The sequence below is a fragment of the Urtica dioica genome, chromosome 8 (genome assembly GCF_054948205.1).
Source record: "Urtica dioica subsp. dioica isolate 48M chromosome 8, U.dioica_male_clone48M_v1_H2, whole genome shotgun sequence".
Taxonomy (NCBI): Eukaryota; Viridiplantae; Streptophyta; class Magnoliopsida; order Rosales; family Urticaceae; genus Urtica; species Urtica dioica.
Genome location: NC_142763.1, coordinates 27,764,669 through 27,787,351, shown reverse-complemented (window position 1 = coordinate 27,787,351; position 22,683 = coordinate 27,764,669). Strand labels below are relative to the sequence as shown.

At 40.9% G+C, this 22,683-nt stretch overlaps 3 protein-coding genes and 1 pseudogene across 6 annotated transcripts; 2 read left to right on the top strand and 2 right to left on the bottom strand.

Moving 5' to 3' along the window:
- The first annotated feature begins 220 nt into the window (after positions 1-220).
- Positions 221-8,082, top strand: SCC3 (sister-chromatid cohesion protein 3). The gene is made up of 24 exons (XM_089621849.1): positions 221-489; positions 592-781; positions 906-1,037; positions 1,160-1,291; positions 1,408-1,520; positions 1,756-1,848; positions 2,030-2,193; positions 2,278-2,514; positions 2,618-2,762; positions 2,862-3,040; positions 3,150-3,295; positions 3,392-3,519; positions 3,967-4,140; positions 4,481-4,642; positions 4,729-4,929; positions 4,998-5,135; positions 5,238-5,438; positions 5,552-5,696; positions 5,990-6,096; positions 6,192-6,329; positions 6,719-6,984; positions 7,064-7,188; positions 7,339-7,614; positions 7,810-8,082. The coding sequence occupies exons 1-24, from the start codon at positions 442-444 to the stop codon at positions 7,821-7,823; spliced, it is 3,654 nt and encodes a 1,217-aa protein (XP_089477975.1). The 5' UTR covers positions 221-441; the 3' UTR covers positions 7,824-8,082.
- A 282-nt stretch (positions 8,083-8,364) lies between these two features.
- On the bottom strand, positions 8,365-10,150 carry SWA1 (transducin family protein / WD-40 repeat family protein). The gene has a single exon (XM_089621850.1). The coding sequence runs from the start codon at positions 10,053-10,055 to the stop codon at positions 8,496-8,498; it is 1,560 nt and encodes a 519-aa protein (XP_089477976.1). The 5' UTR covers positions 10,056-10,150; the 3' UTR covers positions 8,365-8,495.
- A 615-nt stretch (positions 10,151-10,765) lies between these two features.
- On the bottom strand, positions 10,766-12,916 carry LOC149388841 (pentatricopeptide repeat-containing protein At2g22410, mitochondrial pseudogene; annotated as a pseudogene).
- A 2,926-nt stretch (positions 12,917-15,842) lies between these two features.
- LOC149388840 (sequence-specific DNA binding transcription factor ATNDX) lies at positions 15,843-22,271 on the top strand. Of its 4 annotated transcripts, none has more exons than XM_089623221.1 (19): positions 15,843-15,986; positions 16,103-16,142; positions 16,314-16,365; positions 16,438-16,563; positions 16,664-16,822; positions 17,320-17,403; positions 17,482-17,610; positions 17,748-17,966; positions 18,316-18,447; positions 18,568-18,663; positions 18,852-19,010; positions 19,220-19,511; positions 19,599-19,724; positions 19,861-19,930; positions 20,549-20,612; positions 20,733-20,810; positions 21,037-21,576; positions 21,663-21,697; positions 21,999-22,271. In XM_089623221.1, the coding sequence occupies exons 3-19, from the start codon at positions 16,324-16,326 to the stop codon at positions 22,246-22,248; spliced, it is 2,601 nt and encodes an 866-aa protein (XP_089479347.1). In that variant the 5' UTR covers positions 15,843-15,986; positions 16,103-16,142; positions 16,314-16,323; the 3' UTR covers positions 22,249-22,271. The 4 variants fall into 4 exon arrangements, with proteins under 4 accessions (XP_089479347.1, XP_089479348.1, XP_089479349.1 ...); XM_089623222.1 differs by having other exon boundaries at positions 15,843-16,039; XM_089623223.1 differs by lacking the exon at positions 16,103-16,142 and having other exon boundaries at positions 15,843-16,039.
- Positions 22,272-22,683: the final 412 nt, after the last annotated feature.

Here is a 22,683-nt window from a genome sequence, read left to right as displayed (position 1 = left end):
ATTTTCTCTACGTTAAGCGGTTTGCTATCGATACCGGTTTCCTTTATTTTGTCTGAATCTCCCTCGATTTCCCCCCATAATTGAAGTACTGGTACGCTAACGGTAACGATAATGTAAGGCGATCCTTGCTTTAGAGACAATTTAATATTCACTTAATTAGAACGAAAAATTAAAACGGAAATAATAAATGAGAGAATTAATCGAGTAGTGTTAAGAGCACGGTAAGCTTCTTCTCCCAAAAGAGCGCAGTTTATTATATCAATCACAGAGGAAATCTCGGACCATTTTCATACATCTTCATTTCCTCATTTTCTTTGGCGGGAGTTTATTTTTTGTTCGTTTAAGCTTCCCGCTCTCACTCTCTGGAACAGAGTTAGGTCAAATCTCGTTGCAACTTGGTAAAATTAGGGCAAATCTGGCTATCGAGAAATCGTCGGAGCCATGGAAGACGACCAAGCTCTAATCCCCGAGACTTCGACTCGCCGTTCCGTGAGTTTAACCTAACATAGCCTCTCTTTCGCAGATGATAGTGAAATTTGACTTGAATTTGACCTAATTTTTCGCTGGCGGTTGTTCTGAGCGAGTGAGCAGAAGAGAAGTAGGGTTCAGAGCCAAGGATTGAGGGATAGCGGCGGCGGAGAGAACGACGAGAGGGTGGCCAGCGATGGAAGCTATCGCGAGAGTTCGCCAGATGATTTCGAAGAAGCTCTCCCTCCGAAACCCAAACGAGGTCGTCCACCCAAAGTGATTTCCGGCGAAGCTTCCGCACACGCCACACAGGGTATGATCGGTGTTGTCCAGCGATGTATGTAGTTGTTGCGATTGGATCCACAAAATTGTTTGTTACTGATCTTAATTCTGTTTGAACGCTGTGTTGTTGCTTTGTCTTGTCACTGGTTTTGCAGAGATAACGAAAGGCAATGGAATCAATCGTGAGAGTTCGCCAGATGATTTTCAAGAAGACCGCCCTCCGAAACCCAAACGAGGTCGTCCACCTAAAGCGATTTCCGGCGAAGTCTCCGCACACGCCACACAGGGTAGGATCGATGTTGTCCAATGATATTTGCAGTTGCAATTGGATCGCACAAAATTGTTTGTTACTAATCTTAAATCTGTGTGATCGCTATGTTGCTGCTTTGTCTTGTTACTGGTTTTGCAGAGGATATGAAAGGCTATCGCGAGAGTTCGCCAGATGATTTCGAAGAAGATCGCCCTCCGAAATCCAAACGAGGCCGTCCACCTAAAGCGATTCCCGGAGAAGCCTCCGCACAAGCGACACAGAGTTTGATTGGTATTGTCCAATGATATTTGTGGTTGTTGCGATTGGATCGCACAAAATTGTTTGTTACTGATTTTAAATCCGTTTGAATGCTATTTTGTTGCTTTGTCTCGTTACTGGTTTTGCAGAGGTTACTAAAGGCAATGGAAAGTACATTAACCAAGCAGTCAAGCACTGGGTTGAGCAATATGAAAAAGATCCCAAGCCTGCTATGGTCGAGCTCTTGACAATGCTCTTTGAGGTAACCTGGAGGTTTCTTGGGAACAGATAGTAGTAGGAATAAGTGATCTATGTACTATTAAATTGACAAAGCGATTTACAATTTTATTTCATAATTTCAGATTTTTGAGGAAAAAAGAAGAATTTTTTACTAGGTATTGTACAAATAAGGAAGAATGTCTAACTAGATTGGGTTTTCTTTTAAATTACTATTGAGAATTCAGTTGATGTTTTTATATTAAATTTTCTGTGCACAGGTGTGCGGTGCTAAGTACTGTATCAAAGGGGAGTTTATAGACGAAGTTGATGTTGACGATGTTGTGGTTGCTTTGGTTGATCTTGCTAGGGCAGTATCCTATGAAATTCAAATGTCTTTGTCAGTTACTCATTACAATATTTTTTTTCTTCCCTTTTGCGCACATTTCAGTATTACAGAACAGTTTTCAGCTTCTCTATGATTTCTACTAGAACGATCAGATTATTTTAAATGAAATTGCTACCCAAAGTTCAGCCTTGACCTTAGAAACTTAGGGAGAAGTTGAAGATTATCAAAGTTCGAAAAAGAAGGAGTTTAAAAATTTCAGAGATAATCTTCTAACAGTCTGGGACACATTAGTTCGCGAATGCCAACATGGCCCTCTATTTGATCAGGTTTTGTTTGACAAATGCATGGACTATATCATCGCGTTGTCATGGTTAGTTTCCAGATTTTTTTCATTGCTGCTCTTTCCCGTATTCTGGATTTTGGTTGACTTTTTACTCGTTTTCATTCCAAATAGCACCCCTCCAAGAGTGTACCGTCAAGTTGCTTCATTTATGGGACTCCAGCTTGTCACATCCTTTATAGCTGTAGCTAAAGCGCTTGCTGCTCAGCGGGAAACAACTCGCCGACAGTTGGATGCTGAAAAAAAGAAAAGAGACGAAGGACCTCGCATGGAATCCCTAAATAAAAGATTTTCAGAGACTCATGAAAAGATAACAAAGTTGGAGGAGATGATGCGCAAAATTTTCACGGGGTAGGTCGCCAATCATCAATAAAGGAAACGTTACACTGATGATGTTAAAATCTGCTTTGTGTGTCCATAAGTTTTGTTCTTATACTATGTGGCTCTTTTAAAGGTTATTTATGCATCGTTATCGAGACATGGATCCAAATATTCGAATGTTGTGCATTGAGTCACTGGGTGTGTGGATTTTGTCGTATCCCTCTCTGTTCTTGCAAGATCTATACCTGAAGTACCTTGGTTGGACACTAAACGACAAAGTACGTTCTAATTATTTTTGTGACTGCGAATCTTTTATATGTTTATTTTTATTCTGTGCTCCCAATTAACTTTTTTATTATTAATTATACTGCTCTTAGAGTTCTGGTGTTCGTAAAGCTTCAGTCCTTGCTTTGCAAAATCTCTACGAGGTTGATGATAATGTCCCAGTTCTTGGTCTCTTCACGGAAAGGTTTTCTAATCGGATGATTGAACTTGCGGACGACAATGATATTCCTGTGGCTGTGTGTGCAATAGGTCTTGTTAAGCAACTACTGAGGTAACTACAAGTTCTAACCTTGTGAAGTATTATATCAAGTATTTGATTAACAACTCCAAATTGTTGCAAATTGAAAATTTGAAGGCGTTTTATTTTTGGTTGGCTGCAGACATCAGCTTCTGCCAGATGATGATTTGGGTCCATTATATGATCTGCTAATCGATGAACCAGCAGAGATCAGGCATGCCATAGGAGCTTTAGTTTACGATCACTTGATTGCCCAAAAGTTTAACAGCTCACAAGTCACTGCCAACGGTACGATTTAAGTTTGGCTCTATCCTACTATATAAATATGTTCTGTACACACACGCACACAAACACACATGTTGCTGACAAAAACATTACTTTCAGGCGAAACGAGCGATTCTTCTGAGGTCCATCTTGGCAGAATGTTGCAGATACTGAGAGAATTCTCCAAAGATAAAATGCTACGTATCTATGTGATCGATGATGTTTGGGAATACATGAAAGCCATGAAGGTATTAACCTTAGAATTATGGTATATTTATAAGACGTAAGAAATTTGATGTTGAGGTTAGCATTCGTAAATTTCAATTACAAGTTTCTCTCGTCAACTAGGAAATAATAAAAATTGACTAAAAAACCCTTCTAGTTACTTTGGCTCATTGCCTGCGAATATTTGTGAAATTGAAATTCATGCCGGAGTTACTTTGGCTCTACTGTCGAACTCTGAAAACACTATTATATCTTTTTTCACGGGAGAGATTAACATGAAGTAAATAGTTGGCCTAAGTAACCAGTTTGTTGAGATGGTTGAAACTTGTGTTCTACAATCGAAATATGCTAAATGTGTTTTCTCAACATGAATGTCAACTGTAGGATTCTAGAGAGCAACATGAGGAAAATATCAATCTTATACCTGTAGTGTGTAGATAGTTACATAGAATGGCTGTTCATCCTTGCAGGACTGGAAGTGCATTATCTCTATGCTTTTGGATGAGAATCCTTTAATTGAGCTTACCGACGAGGATGCAACCAACCTAGTGGGTCTACTTAGTCAATCTGTCAAAAGGGCTGTTGGAGAGAGAATAGTTCCTGCAATTGATAATCGAAAGCAGTATTACACCAAAGCTCAAAAAGTACGTATTTAATTTCTTGTCTATCACAACTATTTTCTCGAAGAAATAGTCTTAGCTCTCTAATAAGTTCTATCACGTCTCCTAATTTTATAAATTCTAGACTGCTTCTGGAATTTTTATTTGGTAAGACATCCACCTTGGATGTTTTATTCCTGTTCTCACCCCTTCCCTTCAAGATGTAGTGGTCTTATTTTTTAAATGTCTACGTGAGAGTTTTGGCATTTTTTTTGTCTGTCCTTGTTACTAAGGAAGTGGAAGTTGTTCCAATCTTAATTTTCTAATCTTGTAACCTCCATTTTTGTGTTTACATTGATAACGTTTCTGGCTAATACTCATTCAGGAAGCATTTGAGAACAACAAGAAGGACATAACTGTTGCCATGATTAAGAACTACCCTGCACTTCTACGCAAGTTCGTGGCTGATAAAACAAAAATATCACCACTAGTTGAAATCCTTTTGCATATGAATCTTGAGCTTTACTCTCTGAAGAGACAAGAGCAGGTTGATTCTAATTTTTTTACGTACTGTTTGTCCTGGAACTTCTAAATTTGATTTAAAATTGGATACTTACATGCTATCTTTTCCAGAGTTTTAAAAATGTCCTGCAGCTCGTCAAAGATGCATTTTTCAAACATGGTGAGAAAGATGCACTAAGATCTTGTGTTGAGGCTTTAATCTTCTGTTCTGTGGAAAGTCGGGGAGAGCTCCAAGATTTTGCCCAGTCTAAGTTGAAGGAGGTTGAAGATGAAATTGTTTCTAAGCTTACAACTGCTATGAAGGAAGTCGTGGTATGGGCATATACCCACTCTCCAATAAACTTTGATTTTAGATGAAACTGACTTGCATAAATTTGCAGAATGGTGGGGATGAGTATTCTCTTCTTGTAAATTTGAAGAGGTTGTACGAACTTCTTTTAAAAAGGAATGTGCCCATTGAAGCATTACATGATGATATGGTCAAGATTCTTCAGAAATTTAGAAACATGGATGATGAGGTGTGTCATATAGAGCTGGAGTTGAATCAACTTTTAGTGCCCCAACTTTACGTTGTTTTTTATGGCTGTTACTGATTAAAATTGGTGTTCCTTCATGTCCAGGTTGTGATTTATGCGCTTCTTAACTTGTTTCTGCATGTTCAATGGTTACTACACTCGGTGGTAAATAGTAAGACTGTCTCTGAGACATTTTTATCTACATTACTATCCAAACGTAACACTTTGCTTGAGCAACTTGAGTACTACCTCGATATCCCTGAAATGGAGGGAGCAGTCAGTCATGGTAACCAACTAGCTTCCAGGGTAAGCGTTTTCTCCGATATTCACAGTAGCACTTCTTTTGAATCTGATATCAAGAGTTCCTCGATGATGTATATTATTTCAGATAGAAATCTTATTTTGCATGTCTTCCCCAGGTTTGTACCATGCTTTCAGATTTGTGGTATCTTTTCAGTAAGTCGCGCTTTTCCGTGGATAAGTTCGAAAAATTAGGATACTGTCCCGGTGCAGCAACTGTTCAAAAGTTTTGGATACTTTGTGAGCGACAGCTTAATAGTTCAGGTGACTCAAATTCTGTTGATACGTGATATTTTTATATACACTTACACAGTACATTGATGTAATGGATAACACATCAGAGTCGTAAGGTGTGTTATTTCCCAATTAAGTGACATAGTCCTCTCTAAAGAGAAACACTTGATTTCTCTACGAGTCATTGATTGTAACTTCTAAGCCGTTAGTTTACTGTACTACTTCTTTCTGTGTCCTTCAAGATTAAGCTTTGGGAAAATCATTCACATGACCATTTTGTGATTTCAAAAATCATGTTCGTAACATTCGGTTACTTTCCACAGATGAAACAGAAGACGAAGATGCTAACAAGGAGTATATTGAGGATACAAATAGGGATGCAGTTATGACTGCTGCCGCAAAGTTGGTTGTTAGTGATGCAGTTCCTAAGGTAGAATTTCTGAATATGAAGTATCTAATAAGCTTCAAAAGTTGGTGATTTCTATTTTTTTTTTCTGTCTAAAGCTGATCGCACTTTTAATGCAGGAGTACCTTGGCCCTGAAATAATTTCTCATTTCGTGATGCATGGAGCAAGTGTAACGGAGATTGTTAAACTTATGATCAACGAAATTAGAAAGAAAGAGGATGATGTCCCCAACATGTTTCTAGAAGCAATGAAAAGGGTAGATATTCTCAAATGTTTACGCGAGCTGCGTATTTTGTGCAGCATATTATGTTATATTATTTTCAATAGCAGTAGAGTGTGAAATGATTCTCCGTATGTTTCCTTGTTTCTCACTGCTGCACATTTTGTTGCAGTGAAAACATTGAGGCTTCACTTTTGTTTCAGTTCTGATGTCCATTGATAAACCTAAATGGTTGCTTGTCAAATCTCGACCAGTGTTTATTTGAATATGAAGCCTTTAAATGAAGTCACACCATGTCTTCTTCTTCTCTGATCCATGCATAAAGAGTAGTTACTGTTTGGGGATGAAAAAAATTGCCCCACTTTATGTTTAGTTTGTTGCTTTATCATCTAGATATGAATATCAATATGTATTTGTTTCAACAGGCATATAACCGCTATATGGCTCAATTTTCTAGAAATGATGATGAGTCTATAGCAACCAAGTGTTTCATGGAGTGCAAAGATCTTTCCAGTCGGCTTTCTGGAACTTTTGCTGGTGCTGCTCGGAACAAATATAGATTCGACATCTTGAAAATCGTCAAGGAGGGCATTGAATATGCATTTGTAAACGCTCCAAGGCAGTTGTCTTTTCTGGAAGGTTCTGTGCTACATTTTGTATCCAAGCTTCCTACACCTGATATCGCTGATATGTAAGCACTTATCTTCCCAACTATGCTTTCCGAACATGTCGCATCAAATATCCGCTTCTAACAATGCAGTTTTGTGTAGCATGAAGGATGTTCAGATACGAACCGAGAACGTGAATACGGACGAAGATCCTAGTGGGTGGCGCCCTTACTTCACTTTTATCGATACTCTTCGTGAAAAACATGCAAAGATTGATGGTCTACAAGGTTAATAATATGAACTTCTTTCGTTTGTTCACTTTACCTTCCTCTACATCCTCGTTACTATTCCGTTTGATCTTTCAAATGTGTGTTTTTGGTGTCAAATAAGCTCTAAGTTACTTGATCGCTCGAGTGTCATATTTGATATCTGTGCAGACGAAAAGGAAGACGTGCCTGTAAAACGTAGGGGTCGTCCACGTAAACGTAAAATAGAAGGGAAGAGACTTTTTGATGATCAGGGTTCAAGCGAAGACGAGGACTCTATCAGCGCATCTGACCATGAAAACGACGATGAAGAGGAAAACGCGCCGTTAATAAATTCCATCAGGTCTTCCAGGTTGCGGTCGTTGAAAGAGGCGAACAAAGGTTCGACTAAGAAGGTCGAATTCGCAAGTCAAACCAAAGATAACTTAACCGCTTCAATGGTGTCAGGTGGGATATCCTTTACTAAGCATGCCTTGATTTTCAAATGGGGACAAACGTAGATGCCTGAATTTAGGTTTTGCTTTGTGCTAGTCTTAATTTATTACGGGGAAAAAGCGTCACTGGCCAATAATGATATACATACATCATCAAACTACCGAATAAGTGTGCATAATGTTGGCTGATTTGTGTATTATCTTGCAGGGTCCTCAAGATAGTTGCGAAACTGGACGATTAGTATAGCCCGTTGGAAGATGATTAGGCCCTTGATCCTGTAATTAGGTCGACTTGGGATTAGTATAGCGCGAGTTTGTTTTTTCTTCTTTTGCTTGTATCCTTTCCCAGTGCTGTATTTTATCTGAATGGAACGCTCATTTTGTGTTAATTATATACGCAGTCTTTGACCCCAATTTTTAGTTGGTCGTGTATGATTGTGTTTCTGCAAGAAAATCCTTGATGGTGTGATTATTATAGCAACTGAACTGACCAAAGAGCAAAGGTTTGGTAATCAGAGTATTACATTGTTTTAATGTTGCATTTAAAGCAGTGTGGCACGATTAGTGAACAAAACAAAAGTTCATAAACCAATGTTCTAGTAAACCTGTATTAATAAATGTATTATTTCGTTACACCAGATTCAAACACACCTTTTAAATCCTCATGAACCCTTCGATGAGTTTTATTTGACGTGCTAAATCCCAACTTTCTGCATATTAGTGCTCGTAACTCCCTTCTATTTCATGAAATAATTGATCATCAAAAACAAAAAAAACAAAACCCCTCGTTTCTCATCTGTAAAACAAACTCACGGTACACCAAGTACGCTACAATCCCCAACTCATCAAAACTTCCGTTTGTAAAAAACCAAAACAAACTCCCATATAGTATAGTCACTCTCGAGTTCGTCTGGGACCGGCGAGCCTCAAGAGAGGCGAGACGAGACCCTGAATCTCCTGCAGAGCGAGCTGTATCCTAATCTCCTCCTCGACGGCTCTCTTGAGATTCCTGACCCGCCGCCGAAGCTCCTCGTCAGCCCTCACCTCGTGGGCCCTGGCCTCCACGACTTTCGCCGCCAGCCCCGTGAGCAGCCCCGCGTAGGGCGGCGCCGTCACGTACTTTCCCAGAAACCCGAGCATCAGCGCCAGCTCGTCCCCCTCCAGATTCCCCACGCACTTCACGAGCTTCCTCCTCGCCACCAGCTCCTCCATCACCGCCACCGCCGCCTCCGGATTCTTCCCCCTCAGCGCCGCCACCAGCGCCTCCCTGTGCCTGAACTTCCTCAGCAGCCTCTCCGCCTCCGACACCTTCTTCTTCTTCTTCCTCTTCTTCTCCGCCTCCGAAACTCGCAAATCCCCTTCCGACGCCTTCTCCCCCTGGCCCCTGTAGAAGTACCGCCGCTGCCCCGCCCGCGGGGCCCGCGGGGCCGTCACGATCTCGGCCCGCTTGCTCTCTTTCCTCTTTCCGGCGAAGATCGCGCCGTTGGAGGACCCGACGGCGCGGGTCGTCGAGTCGGGAGAGAACGCGACGGACATCAGCGGGGCCGGGAACCTCATGGAGTGAGTCACCTTCATGTCGCCGTAGTCGAGCACCTTGAGGTAGCCGTCGAGCCCCACGCTCACGACTCGGTGGTGCTGGTCCGGCTCGTAGGCCGCGACGCAGAGCGCAGTGACGGTCTTGTTGTGGCTCTCCATCGACCCGACGAGCCTCCCGCCGGCGAGGACGTCCCATATCTTGACGGAGTTTCCTCCGGCGGTGGCGACCAGACCGCCGGAAGGGAGGAACACGAGGTCCTCCACCGGGGCGCCGTGGTCGAAGTCCAGGACCGAGGAAGACCCGCCGAGCCTGGCGTCCCAGAGCCTGACGGTGTGGTCGTACGAGCCCGTGGCGAAGACGCCCTCGGCGGAGGGGGAGAAGTCGCCGGAGCGGACGTAGTCGCGGTGGCCGAGCATGACGGCGAGGGGCTTCTCGGCGGCGACGTCCCAGTACTTGACGAGGGAATCGTCGCCGCCGGAGACGAGGTGGAGCTTGTCGAGGTTCGGGTACTTGACGAAGCGGACGGGGCGGGTGTGGGCGCGGAGCTTGCGGAGGGGGTTTCGGGACTTGACGTCGAAGACCTGGACTTGGCCGGAGAGGTCGGCGGCGGCGAGGAGGAGGCCGTCGGAGCGGAAGGAGACGGAGGTGACGACGTCGCGGAAGGAGGAGAAGGCGGAGGCGGGGACGGGGGAGAGGGTGGCGGAGCTGTAGACGGTGACGGAGGCGGAGTACGCCGCGGCGAAGGTGGCGGCGGAGGGGGAGAACGCGATGGAGGTCACGGCGGAGAAGAGGTCTGGGATCTGCTGGGTCTTGTACGAGGACCAGTGTTTCGACTCCCGGGTTTGCTTTTGGGTTCTGGGTTTCGGTTTAAGCTTCGGTTTCACCGGGAACGTCTTCGAGAGTTGGTGATCCGCCATTGGAGGGGTTAGAGAGAGAGAGAGAGGCTGGGCTGGTTTTTTTTTTGGTGAGTTGGGAATTTAGGGTTTTGTGGGGGGTTTTGAACGAAACGAAGAAATGCGAGATTGTGAAATGAAGACACAATTTATAAAACTGTATGTAAAAATACCTTAAATTGAAATTTTAATCTTATTGTTGTTAAAATTGGAAAAATAGGTGTGTCATGTCAATCACCACTTCGGTAAATCTTAATTCGAATTTTGAACTAAAAAATAGTATTATTTTTTTTTTACATCCATTATGATAATGAAGTTTATGAGAAGTTTTGTTTGTGTTTAAAATCACAAAATTCAAGATTCATTTTCACTTAATATTTGAAGATTCATGATATGTACTTTTCTTAATTTCACCATTATATTTAGAAATCTTATTGCATCTTTCATTTTTTTTAAATACTCCACACCACACCTCAATGAATATTCATTTTCTCTCCTTAACACACACCTAATACAAAAAGAGTTCATCTTTCATTCATTTTATTATTACAATTATGGTCTTTGACTAGATAGACCCAACTAAAATCCAGAAGGCCCTGCATTTCCTCGTTCACTATTCAAGATCAAATTTTGACATAATAGTTGAAATTTTGCAAGTTTCATTGAAGTACCAAAAGTGATATGCACTATCACAGTTTCATATAAATTTACTTTTTCTAATCATACTAAAAAAAAAAAAAATATGATGCATCGTCCATTCGAGATATCATTTGCCCAAATATAATATAACTGCACTTCACGTTAGAAAATCACAATCATAGCTTAATTTATGGTCCTCCAAGTTTGAGGAAACATACAAGCAACAATTCAAGACCTCGTAAATCTGTTCGGACTCGGGGTGCGATTCGTCGCCCGCCAAAAACTCACGAAAGTCTCCGTCGATCTCCACGGAGCTCCGACCGGGGCTCTTCTGGACCCGGTTCTCCCTCATCAGTCCCCGGACCCGCCTCACGTCCTTCCACATCTTCTCATTGGCCAACGCGCACGCCAACGAGACGTAGACCCCACTGTCCCCCGGGTCCAATTCCAGAAGCTTCCGAGCCGCGATCTCCGCCAGCTCAGCATTCCCGTGGACCTTGCAGGCTCCGAGCAGCGCGCCCCAAGCCGACTCGCCCGCCTCTACCGGCATATTTACGATCACGCCATAGGCTTCTCCGAGGAGACCGACCCGGGCCAAGAGGTCGACCACGCACGAGTAGTGCTCGGCTTTGGGCTCGAGCCCGAAATCTCGGCCCATACTCTCGAAGCACTCTAGGCCCGCCGAGACCAGCCCGGCATGGCTGCACGCCGATAGAACCGCGACGAACGTAACGTCGTCGGGTTTTATCTCCGTCTTCATCTTCATCTCCTCGAAGAGACTCAAGGCTCGATCGGCGTAGCCGTGAGCCGCGCAGCAGGAGATCATAGTGTTCCACGAGATCAGGTTCCGGTCCCGCATCTCGTCGAACAGGCTCGCTGACGTGGCGATGCTCCCGCATTTTCCGTACATGTCGACGAGGGCGTTGGTTAGGATGGTGCTCGGTCGGGTTTCGCCGATGTATTGGCGGTGAATCTGACGGCCGAGATCGAGGCGGCCTAGCCGAGCGCAGGAAGAGAGAGCGCACGATAGCGCGTGCTCCGCGGGAACGAAACCCTCTTTCCCCGACCTCATTTCGTGGAACAGCCTCAGGGCTTCTTCGGGCCGGTCGTTCTGAGAATATCCCGCGATCATCGCGCTCCATGATACCTCGTTTTTGTGGGGAGTCTCGTCGAAGAACTTTCTCGCGGACTCTAAATCCCCGAGCTTGGCGTAGCCATTGACCATGGTGGTCCAAGAAAACACGTCCCTGGTCTTCATCCCGTCGAAGATCTTCCTCGCCTCGGTCGCGGAGCCACATTTGGTGAACGCGTCTAGAGCAGAGTTCAGCAGATTCAAGCTCCGATTCACGCCGTGCCTCAACGCGAAATCGTAGACACGCTCCGCGATTCCGGGGCTTCCTTTCCCGCCGCAAGCCGAGAGCACCGCGACCAGCGTGACCTCGTTGGGCTCGACTCCGCTCGAACACATCGACTCGAAAACTTCCAAGGCTTCGTCCCACAAATACCGCTTCGCGTATCCGTGGATCACCGTCGTCCAAGTGACAACATCTCTCACAGGACTTTCATCGAACATCTTGCGCGCGTCCCGAACACACCCACGCTCCGACCAAAACCGAATCATCCCATTCCGCACAATCAAATCACCATCGAAGCCCTTCTTCCTCATAACGCAAATCACCGAGCCTCCTTCCTTGGCCGTCGGAGCCTTCTCGCAGGCCTTGAGCGCGTAGACGAAGCTCAAGCCGTCCATCTCCACGCGCTCTCGGACCATCCTGACGAAGAACTCGAATCCCGTCTCTGGAATCCCGCCCATGTAACAGCCTCGAATCATGGTGTTCCACATGTAGGCGTTGCGGCCGTGGAGCCACGCGAAGAGCGCGCGCGCGTGGCGGAGGTCGCCGGAGTCGGAGATGGCGCAGAAGGCGAGGACGCGGCTCGCCGGAAAAGTGTCGGCGATGAGGCCGTTGCGGGTCATGTGGGCCTGGATTTGCTTGAGCCCCGTCATCGTGGTGCAACGCTCCATGGTCAGCATAGTTGGGTTTTTGATGATCACGTTGGTTTTCGATTGCCATTTTTGTTTGTTGTCGCTGTTACAGTGGTAGTGCCTCACAACGAGTCGATACGGTTCGAGCGCTGAGCTGCTTTGAGGTTTGTAGCAATGATGAGACTGCCAACAATTGCGTTTCATGTAAAAAGGTCTCGTCTTTTGGTAGAGGTAGGATAAATAACAAGTCTTCTAGTTCTACACCATAAGAGTTGAGGAAAGAAAGGCTATTTATGGTATGAAACTGCCCTATGATAATAAGGTCTTATAAAAGTCAAAAACCACACTATTGTGGCAATATTAATGATCTTTGACGTGAAAAACATTATTAAGTGACATTGATATTTTTTTTTTTTAAAGGTTATAAAGTAACAATGATGATGGACCATTATCGATTTTGGATAGGGATAGAGGATCAATCATTTTAAGAGAATTGAAATATATTTATACTTTAGCCCTAACTACCCTTTAAAATTTCACATTTTTTTCCTCACCTTAATTATTCCTCTCCGTCTTCTTATATCTTTTGTTTTGTTTCTTTTAACAGTACTAGTTTGAGGCACGCGAGTACGTGGAAGAGAGAATCATAAAAAGCAGGAAGGATATACAAAATTCTCAGAATAGAGACATGCGAGAGAAAAAAAAAAAAAGGATAAATTACAAGAATACCCCCTGAATTCAAGGGTCGATAACGAACTGCCCCTGAACTCGAAATTTCTACAAAAACTTGTTCAATACTTGAATTTTTTAGCGTGTCTTGTTCTTTCTTTATATAAGAAATATACACGTAACGAGTGACCACATGTATTTCGTATTAAATTTAATATAACCCGAGCGTTTGATGTGCATTGTACTGAAATACGTAAATTTTTTTTTATCAATATTCTAATATAATGCTTTATACAATTAATTATTCGTTGTTTACCTTAGACAAACTATAGTTTTAAATCTTTAGTTTTACTAGTGCATTAGTGTGATTCCTTATTATTACTGATTGTTATTTTTTTTCAGTACCAAATGGTATATTTTTTTTCTTCATATAACTATATATTAAATATGGGTAAAGCACCCACAGATATAAGTGTAGACATCTTAATACAAGATACGATATATGCTTAGGTCCAATTGTATATAACACTAAGTATAAGTGTGTGCTTCCACTATAAAGGAAAAACAAAACTTATATTCAAATTTCTTTCAAAATATCCATCATAATTGATGAAGAGACCTAAATCAACGTGGTCCGTTGATTATAAAAAATATGAATTTTATATGTGTATTAAAAAAACCTAACATTATTTCCTAGGATAGTGGAAGATGTATAATCCATTTTGTGGTCCAAAATAGAACATTAAATACACAACTAATTAATGTGATTACAAACATAATAAACATGAAAAACAAAAGGATAAATTACAAGAATACCCCCTGAATTTAAGGGTCGGTAACGAACTGCCCCCTAAACTCGAAAAAGTCACAAAAAATCACCTGAACTATCGTCCTATTAAAGTATTGCCCCTTCTGTCAAAAATATTCCGTTAAAATTTTTATTTTGAGCACGTGAGAGTCACGTGATTATTATTTGAAGGAAAAATTAATAATATTACTTAAATAATTAAATAAACCATTTATTTAAATAAAACAATTGCTTCACTTGCTTGTTTTAAGCCGCGAGAGATATGCTGAGATCGTATAGAAGTCCTTCTGGGCTCTTCAATGCCTCAGGAGGTACGTTCTTCAGAGCTTCGATCTCTCGTAACCATTCTCTGTCTTCTCCGAACAACAATCATCATCGTCACAATGTCAAAGATGAATCCTACAATTTGGAACATCTTTTGGAGTCGTTTGATCTAATGCTCCACATAAATCCCCTGCCGTCTCTCGTCAGCTTCACTCAGTTGCTAAGTCGAATCGTCAGAATGAAGCGTTACGACATTGCGATCTCTCTGGACAAGAAGATGGGTCTGGTCGGAGTGAAGCCCAACGAGTATAGCCTGAACTAAAAAATCCAATTGTCGTCTTGTTCACTGCAAGAAGTTTTTTTTTTTTTTTTTTTTACCATTCAGATCTGAAATTGTTCACTGCAAGAAGTACTTACTCGGTCATCCCCAAAAGCTCGCACCTCGAATTGCAGGTCAAGAGCGATTCTCTAAACCCTAGATCTACGTCGACGAGACTCGATTCCAAGAGCTTCGGGGACGAAGACTTCGATGACAGCCTTGATTTTCGGCCAAATTCAAGAAATTTCAAAGAAAACAACTTCCAATCAACAAATTCAAGTAATATCCAATACAAACCGAGTTCAATCAACCCTAATAACTCATCAATTTCATAAAAATCTTCATGGATATCCAGTGAGCTCGGTCGGCAGCCTCAGTGAGCTCGCGGCGACTCCGTCTGTCGGCCGGTAGCGCGCGCGGTGGAGCTCGGGGTTCAATCGGGTTGGTGGCACGCGAGAAAGGTGAACGAGGAAGGAGAAGATGAAGAGCGAAGAAGAAGGTTGGTGATGGTGGTCGGTCGCCCGGCCGGAGAGTGTTCTTGGCGTGCGCAAGAAGGAGAAAGGGAGAAGCCTGGTCACGCTCGAAGAGGTCGGCCTCGAGTCTGCCGAGGCGGTCCCTGGTTCGCCGAGTTCGGCGACGGTGGCGTTGAGGTGAGCGATCTCCTGGTTCGCCGAGTCGATCTGGTGGAGAAGCAATTGTTTTATTTAAATAAATGGTTTATTTAATTATTTAAGTAATATTATTAATTTTTCCTTCAAATAATAATCACGTGACTCTCACGTGCTCAAAATAAAAATTTTAACGGAATATTTTTGACAGAAGGGGCAATATTTTAACAGAACGAGAGTTCAGGTGATTTTTTGTTACTTTTTCGAGTTTAGGGGGCAGTTCGTTACCGACCCTTGAGTTCAGGGACATGAGTGTAATTTATCCACAACAAAAATAAGATTTGGATATCCACACCGATACGACAATTTTGCATGAAGAGTTTGAGAGACAACAACATACTTTGCCGCATAAGGTCGGGGCATGAATTTTAAAGTCTGAAAGTCTAAAAATAGTAAAATGAAAAAGAGATGAGGGACTAATTTTAAAATGTCCCTCAGGTTTATATTATATAGAATATATAGGAAGAGCACTGACGTGGCAGTATTCATCAATCCAGCCATATTTTTTCCACTTCCGAAATCCAAAAACTCCCCAAACAAAACCCCGCGAATAATTTCACTCTCGCTTTGCATTTTCTTCTCTCGAATCTCCTCTCCGAAGCTGGTCGAATTCTCTGTTCTACACTAGCACTCCTCAATTCGGGATTTTGCATTTGTGTATGTAATATTGCTTGTTTGTTTTCCCATTTCGTTTCATTTTTTTTTCGCTCACGTGTTCAGATTCGCACTCACGCCGTTCCAAAACTCAATGCATTTCTAGGTAATCGACGTTCAATTAGCTTCTTTTTGTTGCGAATCTAGGGTTTCGGAGTGGGCTTTGATGTTTCTATCTTTTTTTACGTAATATTTATCTGTGGTCGCTTTATTTGGAGTGCTGAGTTGTATATTTAATTATTTCTTTTTTAAGTTTCCCATTTTTGGTTTGCTTTAGACATTGAAGGATGAGGCATAATAAGGAAGACCCGTCAAGCAGTGTTTCGCAAGTAAGTGTTCTAAAACCAGTCCTTACAGTGAGAGAATCAGTATGAAGTGTCTGAATTTTTCTTCTCGAACAGGCCATTGATATAATTTCAGCAGTAAAAGAATTACATGGACTAAATTCCCAAGAAATTAGCAAACTGCTGAAGGACTCTGATAATTTTTTCATTAGCTATGTTACTGAAAAAGGGTCGGTATTGAAGGTCAGTTCATAACTCTGTTTCATTGGCATTATTGTAATTTTGGGTTTTGACTTGTACGCAAAGAAGAATATCCATTCATTAATCTGCTGTGATGTTTCAGATTGACATGGAAAAGCTTGTGGGCTTTCTTCCATTGCACCTTATTGCTGTGCTTGTGTCGTCAGAGAGAGACGAATCCCTTTTCAGATACTTGCTATGTGGTCTCCGAATTTTGCATTCTTTTTGTGAGTTAGCACATCGACATCCTAAGCTAGAGCAGGTTTGAAATTTATCTTGAGATTCATTTTGTCCTGTTTTTTTACCTCTGTATATATGTTTATGACTTACTTTATAACAGCCTATGTTCCGGATGAAAATGGATATTTAGTTATTTAAAAAAATATATTATATAATTATTCTCCTTTAAGTTTGTTTACTGCCTAGCATTCTGTCATGGTATCATTCTAAATGATCCCAATTTCTCGAATAAGAATACTAATTGGAAAGGAAGTACCAATATCAAGGAGTTTTTCCGTGATTACAACGGGCCTCATTTGTATCTGATATTTTTTCCTTGTTAACTGGTCTTACAGTGAGTGTGGTACTTATACTGTCATATTAAATAAATGTGAATTTTAATTTAAGATATAATTTTTTATGAGCTGTATAAGTTTTATTTTATAAATCTTTTACGAGTACCCTGAAAGAGTACACTAGTTTATTTATTTTTATTTTTATGATTATTATTACTTATATGTGAAATTCAACGTTGTGTAGATTTTATTAGATGATGTAAAGACATCAGAGCAGCTTCTTGACTTGGTGTTCTATTTGCTAATTGTTTGTAGCAGAGTTGAGCAGGTTCTTTCAAACCCTCTCATTTTTTTTTTCATGCAATATCTTATACGTCTAGACTGATGTTTTTGTCCAATGATGCAGAGAAATCATGATTTTGGAGCACTTCCCGTTATGCATTCTTCTATAGTAGCATGTAGTCTAAATTTGCTTACCGGATTTATATCTTCACAGTGGCTAGATCTTGTTCACGTATTGCTGGCACACCCTAAGGTAATCGATTCAGAGATTATATATTTTTTTTACATTTTTTGTGAATCTTAATAATCTGCTTACCACGCCTTCCATCAAATTGTTGGCTCTGAAAATGGCTTTTATATTTTAATTCACACGTCCTCTTTATGTGACAGGTTGACGTATTTATGGATGCAGCTTTTGGTGCAGTTTGTGCAACTGTTAAATTTCTTCAGATTAAGTTATCGGCTCAACATGCCGACCTTTCAACAAACTCGAGCTCGTCTTCTGAACAAGTAGTAAACTACCTATGCCAACAATGCGAGGCCTCTTTACAGTTTCTCCATTCTCTCTGCCAGCAAAAACTGTTCCGAGAGCGAATTTTGAGGAATAAGGTTTTCCAAATTGATTTATTTATTTATATAGAACTAGAGAATTTGTTTTTAATGATTGGCCTAGTCGATGCTTGAGGATGTTTTAGTAATCTGTTTTACAATATTAATTATGAAACAAGTAGTTAATTTCCTTAAAAATAAAAAATAAAATGTGTCCAATTGAATATCTTGTTTATAAGTTTGTTGTCAAATGTAGAAGTTGGGGCTGAGGATAAAATGGAAATTCGAAATAGCCAGTCATTTATGCTTCGGTACTAGCATAAAAAAACTGTCTTGATAGGGCCTTTAAAAAGTTATGAAGTTTTGCATTACATTTCATATATATTTGGTTCTGAAAAAAAAAATGTAGGATCTTTGCGAAAAAGGTGGCATTTTGCTTGTCGCTCAAGCCATCTTGAAGTTATGCCCTGCTCCTCATTATAAAGAGTGCTCCAGAATTGTGGCTGCCGTATCTAGGCTGAAGACCAAATTACTATCAATTGTGAGTTTCAGTGATCTAAGTATTTAATTTTCCTTGTATCAAGTTAATTAGCTATCTACTGAGAGCTATACGCACATTCATAAATGTCAACATAAACCTCTCGTAAATCTTCTTCTGCAGTTATTAAATTTGTGTGAAGCAGACAGCATTTCGTACCTGGACGAAGTTTCTAGCTCCCCAAACACCCTGAACTTGGCAAAGTCTATTGTATTAGAGGTTAGATTTTTTTGAAAAAAATTATTAATTAATTTATTTTAAATTCTGGAAGCGCCATAACCTTACTTCTGTAAGTTACAATTATTGCTACAAATTTTTTCTTCTTCTAGAAAGTGTGAAATCAAAGTGATAAAGCGCTGGCTGACTTTGAAGTTACTGTGTATCGAAATTGGCCTTTTTGTGTGTAGGTTGTAGAGTTGTTGAGGAATGAATTTGGGAGAGACCCCAGGCTATCCAGTTGCCAAGACAGAAACTACCCAGTTGGGCTTTTGCAGCTCAATGCGTTGCGGCTCTCCGATGTCTTTTCCGATGACTCAAATTTTCGATCATTTATCACAACATACCTTGTACGCGAGCATTGCCTTTATATCTCATATCAATTTGATTCACTTATTTTAATTAAGTAGTTTTTTAATTATATTATTTGATATATAATTGATTTATAGTTTAAGCTGTATTTAATGTTTTCAGACTGAGGAAAACGATTAATTTTGTGATACATTTTAAAGTGGTGATAAGGGAGAAATATCTTAGGTGACTTCTTGTGTCCCTGCAGACTAGATTGCTCACTGCAATATTTTCTCTCCCTCACGGAGACTTTATAAACAATTGGTGTTCTTCAGAACTCCCAGTGAAGGAGGAAGAAGGTTCCATTGAATATGATTCATTTGCATCAGCGGGGTGGTTTTTGGATGTGTTCTCATCCATTAATCCACAAAACCCAACTGGTTTAGAACTTACGATATCGTCAAATACGTTGCCTCAAGCCTCGTATTCACATCAGAGAACATCTCTGTTTGTCAAAGTAATTGCGAACCTCCATTGCTTCGTTCCAAACGTCTGCGAAGGTTAACTTGACTCTCTGCCTCGGTTTCAGTTTCTAAGAGCTTGCTTTTGCTTACAATGTATTCATAAATTCTGATCTTCGTTCACAGAGCAGCACAGGAACCTTTTCCTTAACAAATTCATGGAGTACTTGCCGATGGATCCATCTAAGACATTGCCTGGTTTCTCTTTTCCCTCTGATGCTTCTAAAGCTGGCTTTGTCTGCAAGAATATGCGTAATCACCGTTTTCCAGTAATTTTAATAATAATGAAGAGAATTGCAGAGCATCTCTGTTTTTTTTTTTTTTTTTTTTTTTTTTTTTTTTTTTTTTTTTTTTTTTATACTTACGGTTAGCTAATATTTCTATCCAGGTTCATTGTCAACTCATGCAGAATCATTAATTCCTCATGTTTTAAATCAGGAGGATTTACAGATCTTCAGGTCATTTTCTTGCAGATCTCTTAACATTCCTAGATATTTTAAACATCATAGAGTAGCTAAGATAAATATAAGTGTGTTTTTTTTTTTTTAGCTTCTAATATTTCCTCAAGTTTCTTTGTGGGGAAACGTATTCTCGTTGATTAGAAAAACACACTAGTAGTATGTTTATCTGACATAAGCCCGTGGAATCTAAAAGCTAAAACCTTTGAAATTCAGGATGAAGATAAACGTGCTTTCTTGTCAAAACTCCATGAGTTTCACATTGACTGGCAATAGAATTGTTTCTGGATTTTTAATTGATAGAAGGGTCTGCACATTTTAGTCATCGTTTTTATTATATTGCCTTTACATAAATATATATATGTGTGTGTGTGTGTGTGTGTGTGTGTGAAATTCATTCAGTAATAGTTTTTTTTTTTTTTTTTTTTTTTTTTTTTTGTCACTGAAGACAAAGATGAACTCTTTTCGGGAACTACATGCTTGTGTAACATCAATCTCTTATTATTGATATTATTACTATTATTATTATTATTATTATTATTATTATTATTATTATTATATTTGCGTCCACAAACCATGCAGTATGGCTTACCTTTTCTGTCCATGTATCTTTTGCAGGATGTTTTTTAACCAACTGCAATCACTGCTCATTACACCTGAATTTGATGAAAGTCACGTTCAAGTAATTTTATGTGTCATCTTTTAAATTTAGTTTTCAGATTCGTTTAGCATTAAGCTTCTACTTTCCTATCAACTAAATCTAAATGTTAACATTTGGTATCACTTTGTGGGGGCGATTCAGGAAAGGAAAGACGAGGAGTCAATGTCATGTGATAAGTTTGCTAAGCTCAACCTCAGCGAGCAACAACATCAGGCAAAGGTGAAGTTTGTTTAATCTGATGCACACTTAATAATCTGCCATGAAATGAAATCATAGGATATATGAGACAATGTCAGCAAAAAAGAAAAAAAAAATTAAAAACGGATGGAAAATTCGTGAACTATGACCCCTTAACAGCATGTGTTTTATTTATTTTTTGTGAAAAAAACCCTCAAGATCGTGATTAAGAAGAAAAGTTTTGACACACACACACATATATATATAGGCGGCTCAGAGCGCACGAGAAGGTTCACCACCATTGTTGAGGACTGAATCTTGGAATCCTAATGACCGAAGCGGTAATATGGAGGAAATGTGTGATAATTTGGGTTTTCAAGATTCGGGGAAAAAATATATGAACAAAGATCATATTTCTCGAGGGGGTGACATGGCAATGGAAGATAAAGGGAAATTAAGCAGGAATGCATTTGGAGGCACATCGGAGATTGACAAAGATGGCCAGAATGTGGAAACAAGTGGTTCGGATAGCTCTATAAGAGGGAAAAATGCTGTTCAGACCGATAATCACGAGCATCCACAAACGAGTAAGCATGCCAAAGAGAGCGGTAGTGGAAATGTAAGGAACGCGTTCGAGGAAAAGAAGAGGGAAATTGTTCAGCGCGACGAAAAGCAGCGGAAAAAACGGAAGCGGACGATTATGAATGAAGAACAAGTGGAGTTGATGGAGCGGGCCATTCTCGACGAGCCAGACATGCAGAGAAACGCAACTATGCTTCAAACATGGGCCGATAAATTAAGCCGTCACGTATGTTACATAAAACTTTGTAGAAATCATTTAACATTCTGCTTTCCTTCCTCTTTAACAAATTCATCCCTATTTTTTCTTTGCAGGGGTCCGAAGTTACAAGCGCACAGCTGAAGAACTGGTAAGGAAGCCTCAATATCTGAATTACTACTATACCCCCAAAGATCTGATCCAAACTCGTTAAATCATACCCTTTTCACTTCATCTATTTTGAAATTTCATTTGTTACCAAAAAAAAAAAAAAAAAAAAAGGATTACGCCATTAGGTTCTACTAGGCCGATCCCAGATGAGGTCAGACGTAGCCAAAATCATTACATGAAACCGACAGCTACAAAGCCAAAGGCAATTCACAAGTTATCCGGCGGAAACACCTTTGTTTGTCTTTGAAGCTACATGATTCTCATTACGGTGCGATGAACAGGTTGAACAACAGAAAAGCGAGGCTGGCCCGGACGGGGAAAGATGTGCGTGCAGCGCCAGAGGTGGAGGCTCAGGTTTCCGAAAAACAAGGCGGGCCGATTCTGAGGTCAAACGGGTCCCCCGAGAGTCCCGCCGAGCAGCCCACAACCGAGGCCCCGCCTGAGCCCCCATCGGAGGCCGTTCCTCCTCCTCCTCCATTGGAGTATGTTTCTGCCGAAGGTCACGTGCTGTGGAGAGAACTCGGGAGATGAAAAAACCGGCACGACCTTCCTTCGAGCCAAGAGACATGTCAACCACAAAAAGAAAGAAGGTAAGTAAACACGGGAAACAAAGAGTGTTTTGGGTGCGCTAAGAGTTACCATGTCGCATTCTAAACGAGATAAAGCCGAAAGCCGTGCTGGTGTAAATTTTGAAAGGAGAAAAAAAAAATAACAAAAAAAAGAAACTCACTTGTAACAGTATTAGTTTTTATACTTGGTAGCTTAGGCTGTTTCTTCCTAGAATGATATTATTTTTGTTTTTTTATTTACTTAATTCGTGTGCTTGGGGGTAAGTCGGACCATGAGGAAAGGATGATGAGTCTTTGCATGGCCTGACCAACTTTCCTGTTTGCATTTTAACCCTGCTGACTAACACCATGTTTGATATGAGCAACTAACTTTCTCTGTCCTCGTAGTAAGCCAAAG

Bases quoted from the DNA above. Each gene is read 5' to 3' on its own strand.
- LOC149388840 (XM_089623221.1), top strand. From the start codon at position 16,324: ATGAGGCATAATAAGGAAGACCCGTCAAGCAGTGTTTCGCAA. The intron at 17,611-17,747 runs GTAATCGATTCA...TTTATGTGACAG, and splicing joins TATTGCTGGCACACCCTAAG to GTTGACGTATTTATGGATGC. The intron at 20,811-21,036 runs GTGAAGTTTGTT...ATATATATATAG, and splicing joins AGCAACAACATCAGGCAAAG to GCGGCTCAGAGCGCACGAGA.
- SWA1 (XM_089621850.1), bottom strand. From the start codon at position 10,055: ATGGCGGATCACCAACTCTCGAAGACGTTCCCGGTGAAACCGAAGCTT.
- SCC3 (XM_089621849.1), top strand. From the start codon at position 442: ATGGAAGACGACCAAGCTCTAATCCCCGAGACTTCGACTCGCCGTTCC. The intron at 2,194-2,277 runs GTTAGTTTCCAG...CATTCCAAATAG, and splicing joins TATATCATCGCGTTGTCATG to CACCCCTCCAAGAGTGTACC. The intron at 2,515-2,617 runs GTAGGTCGCCAA...GCTCTTTTAAAG, and splicing joins ATGCGCAAAATTTTCACGGG to GTTATTTATGCATCGTTATC.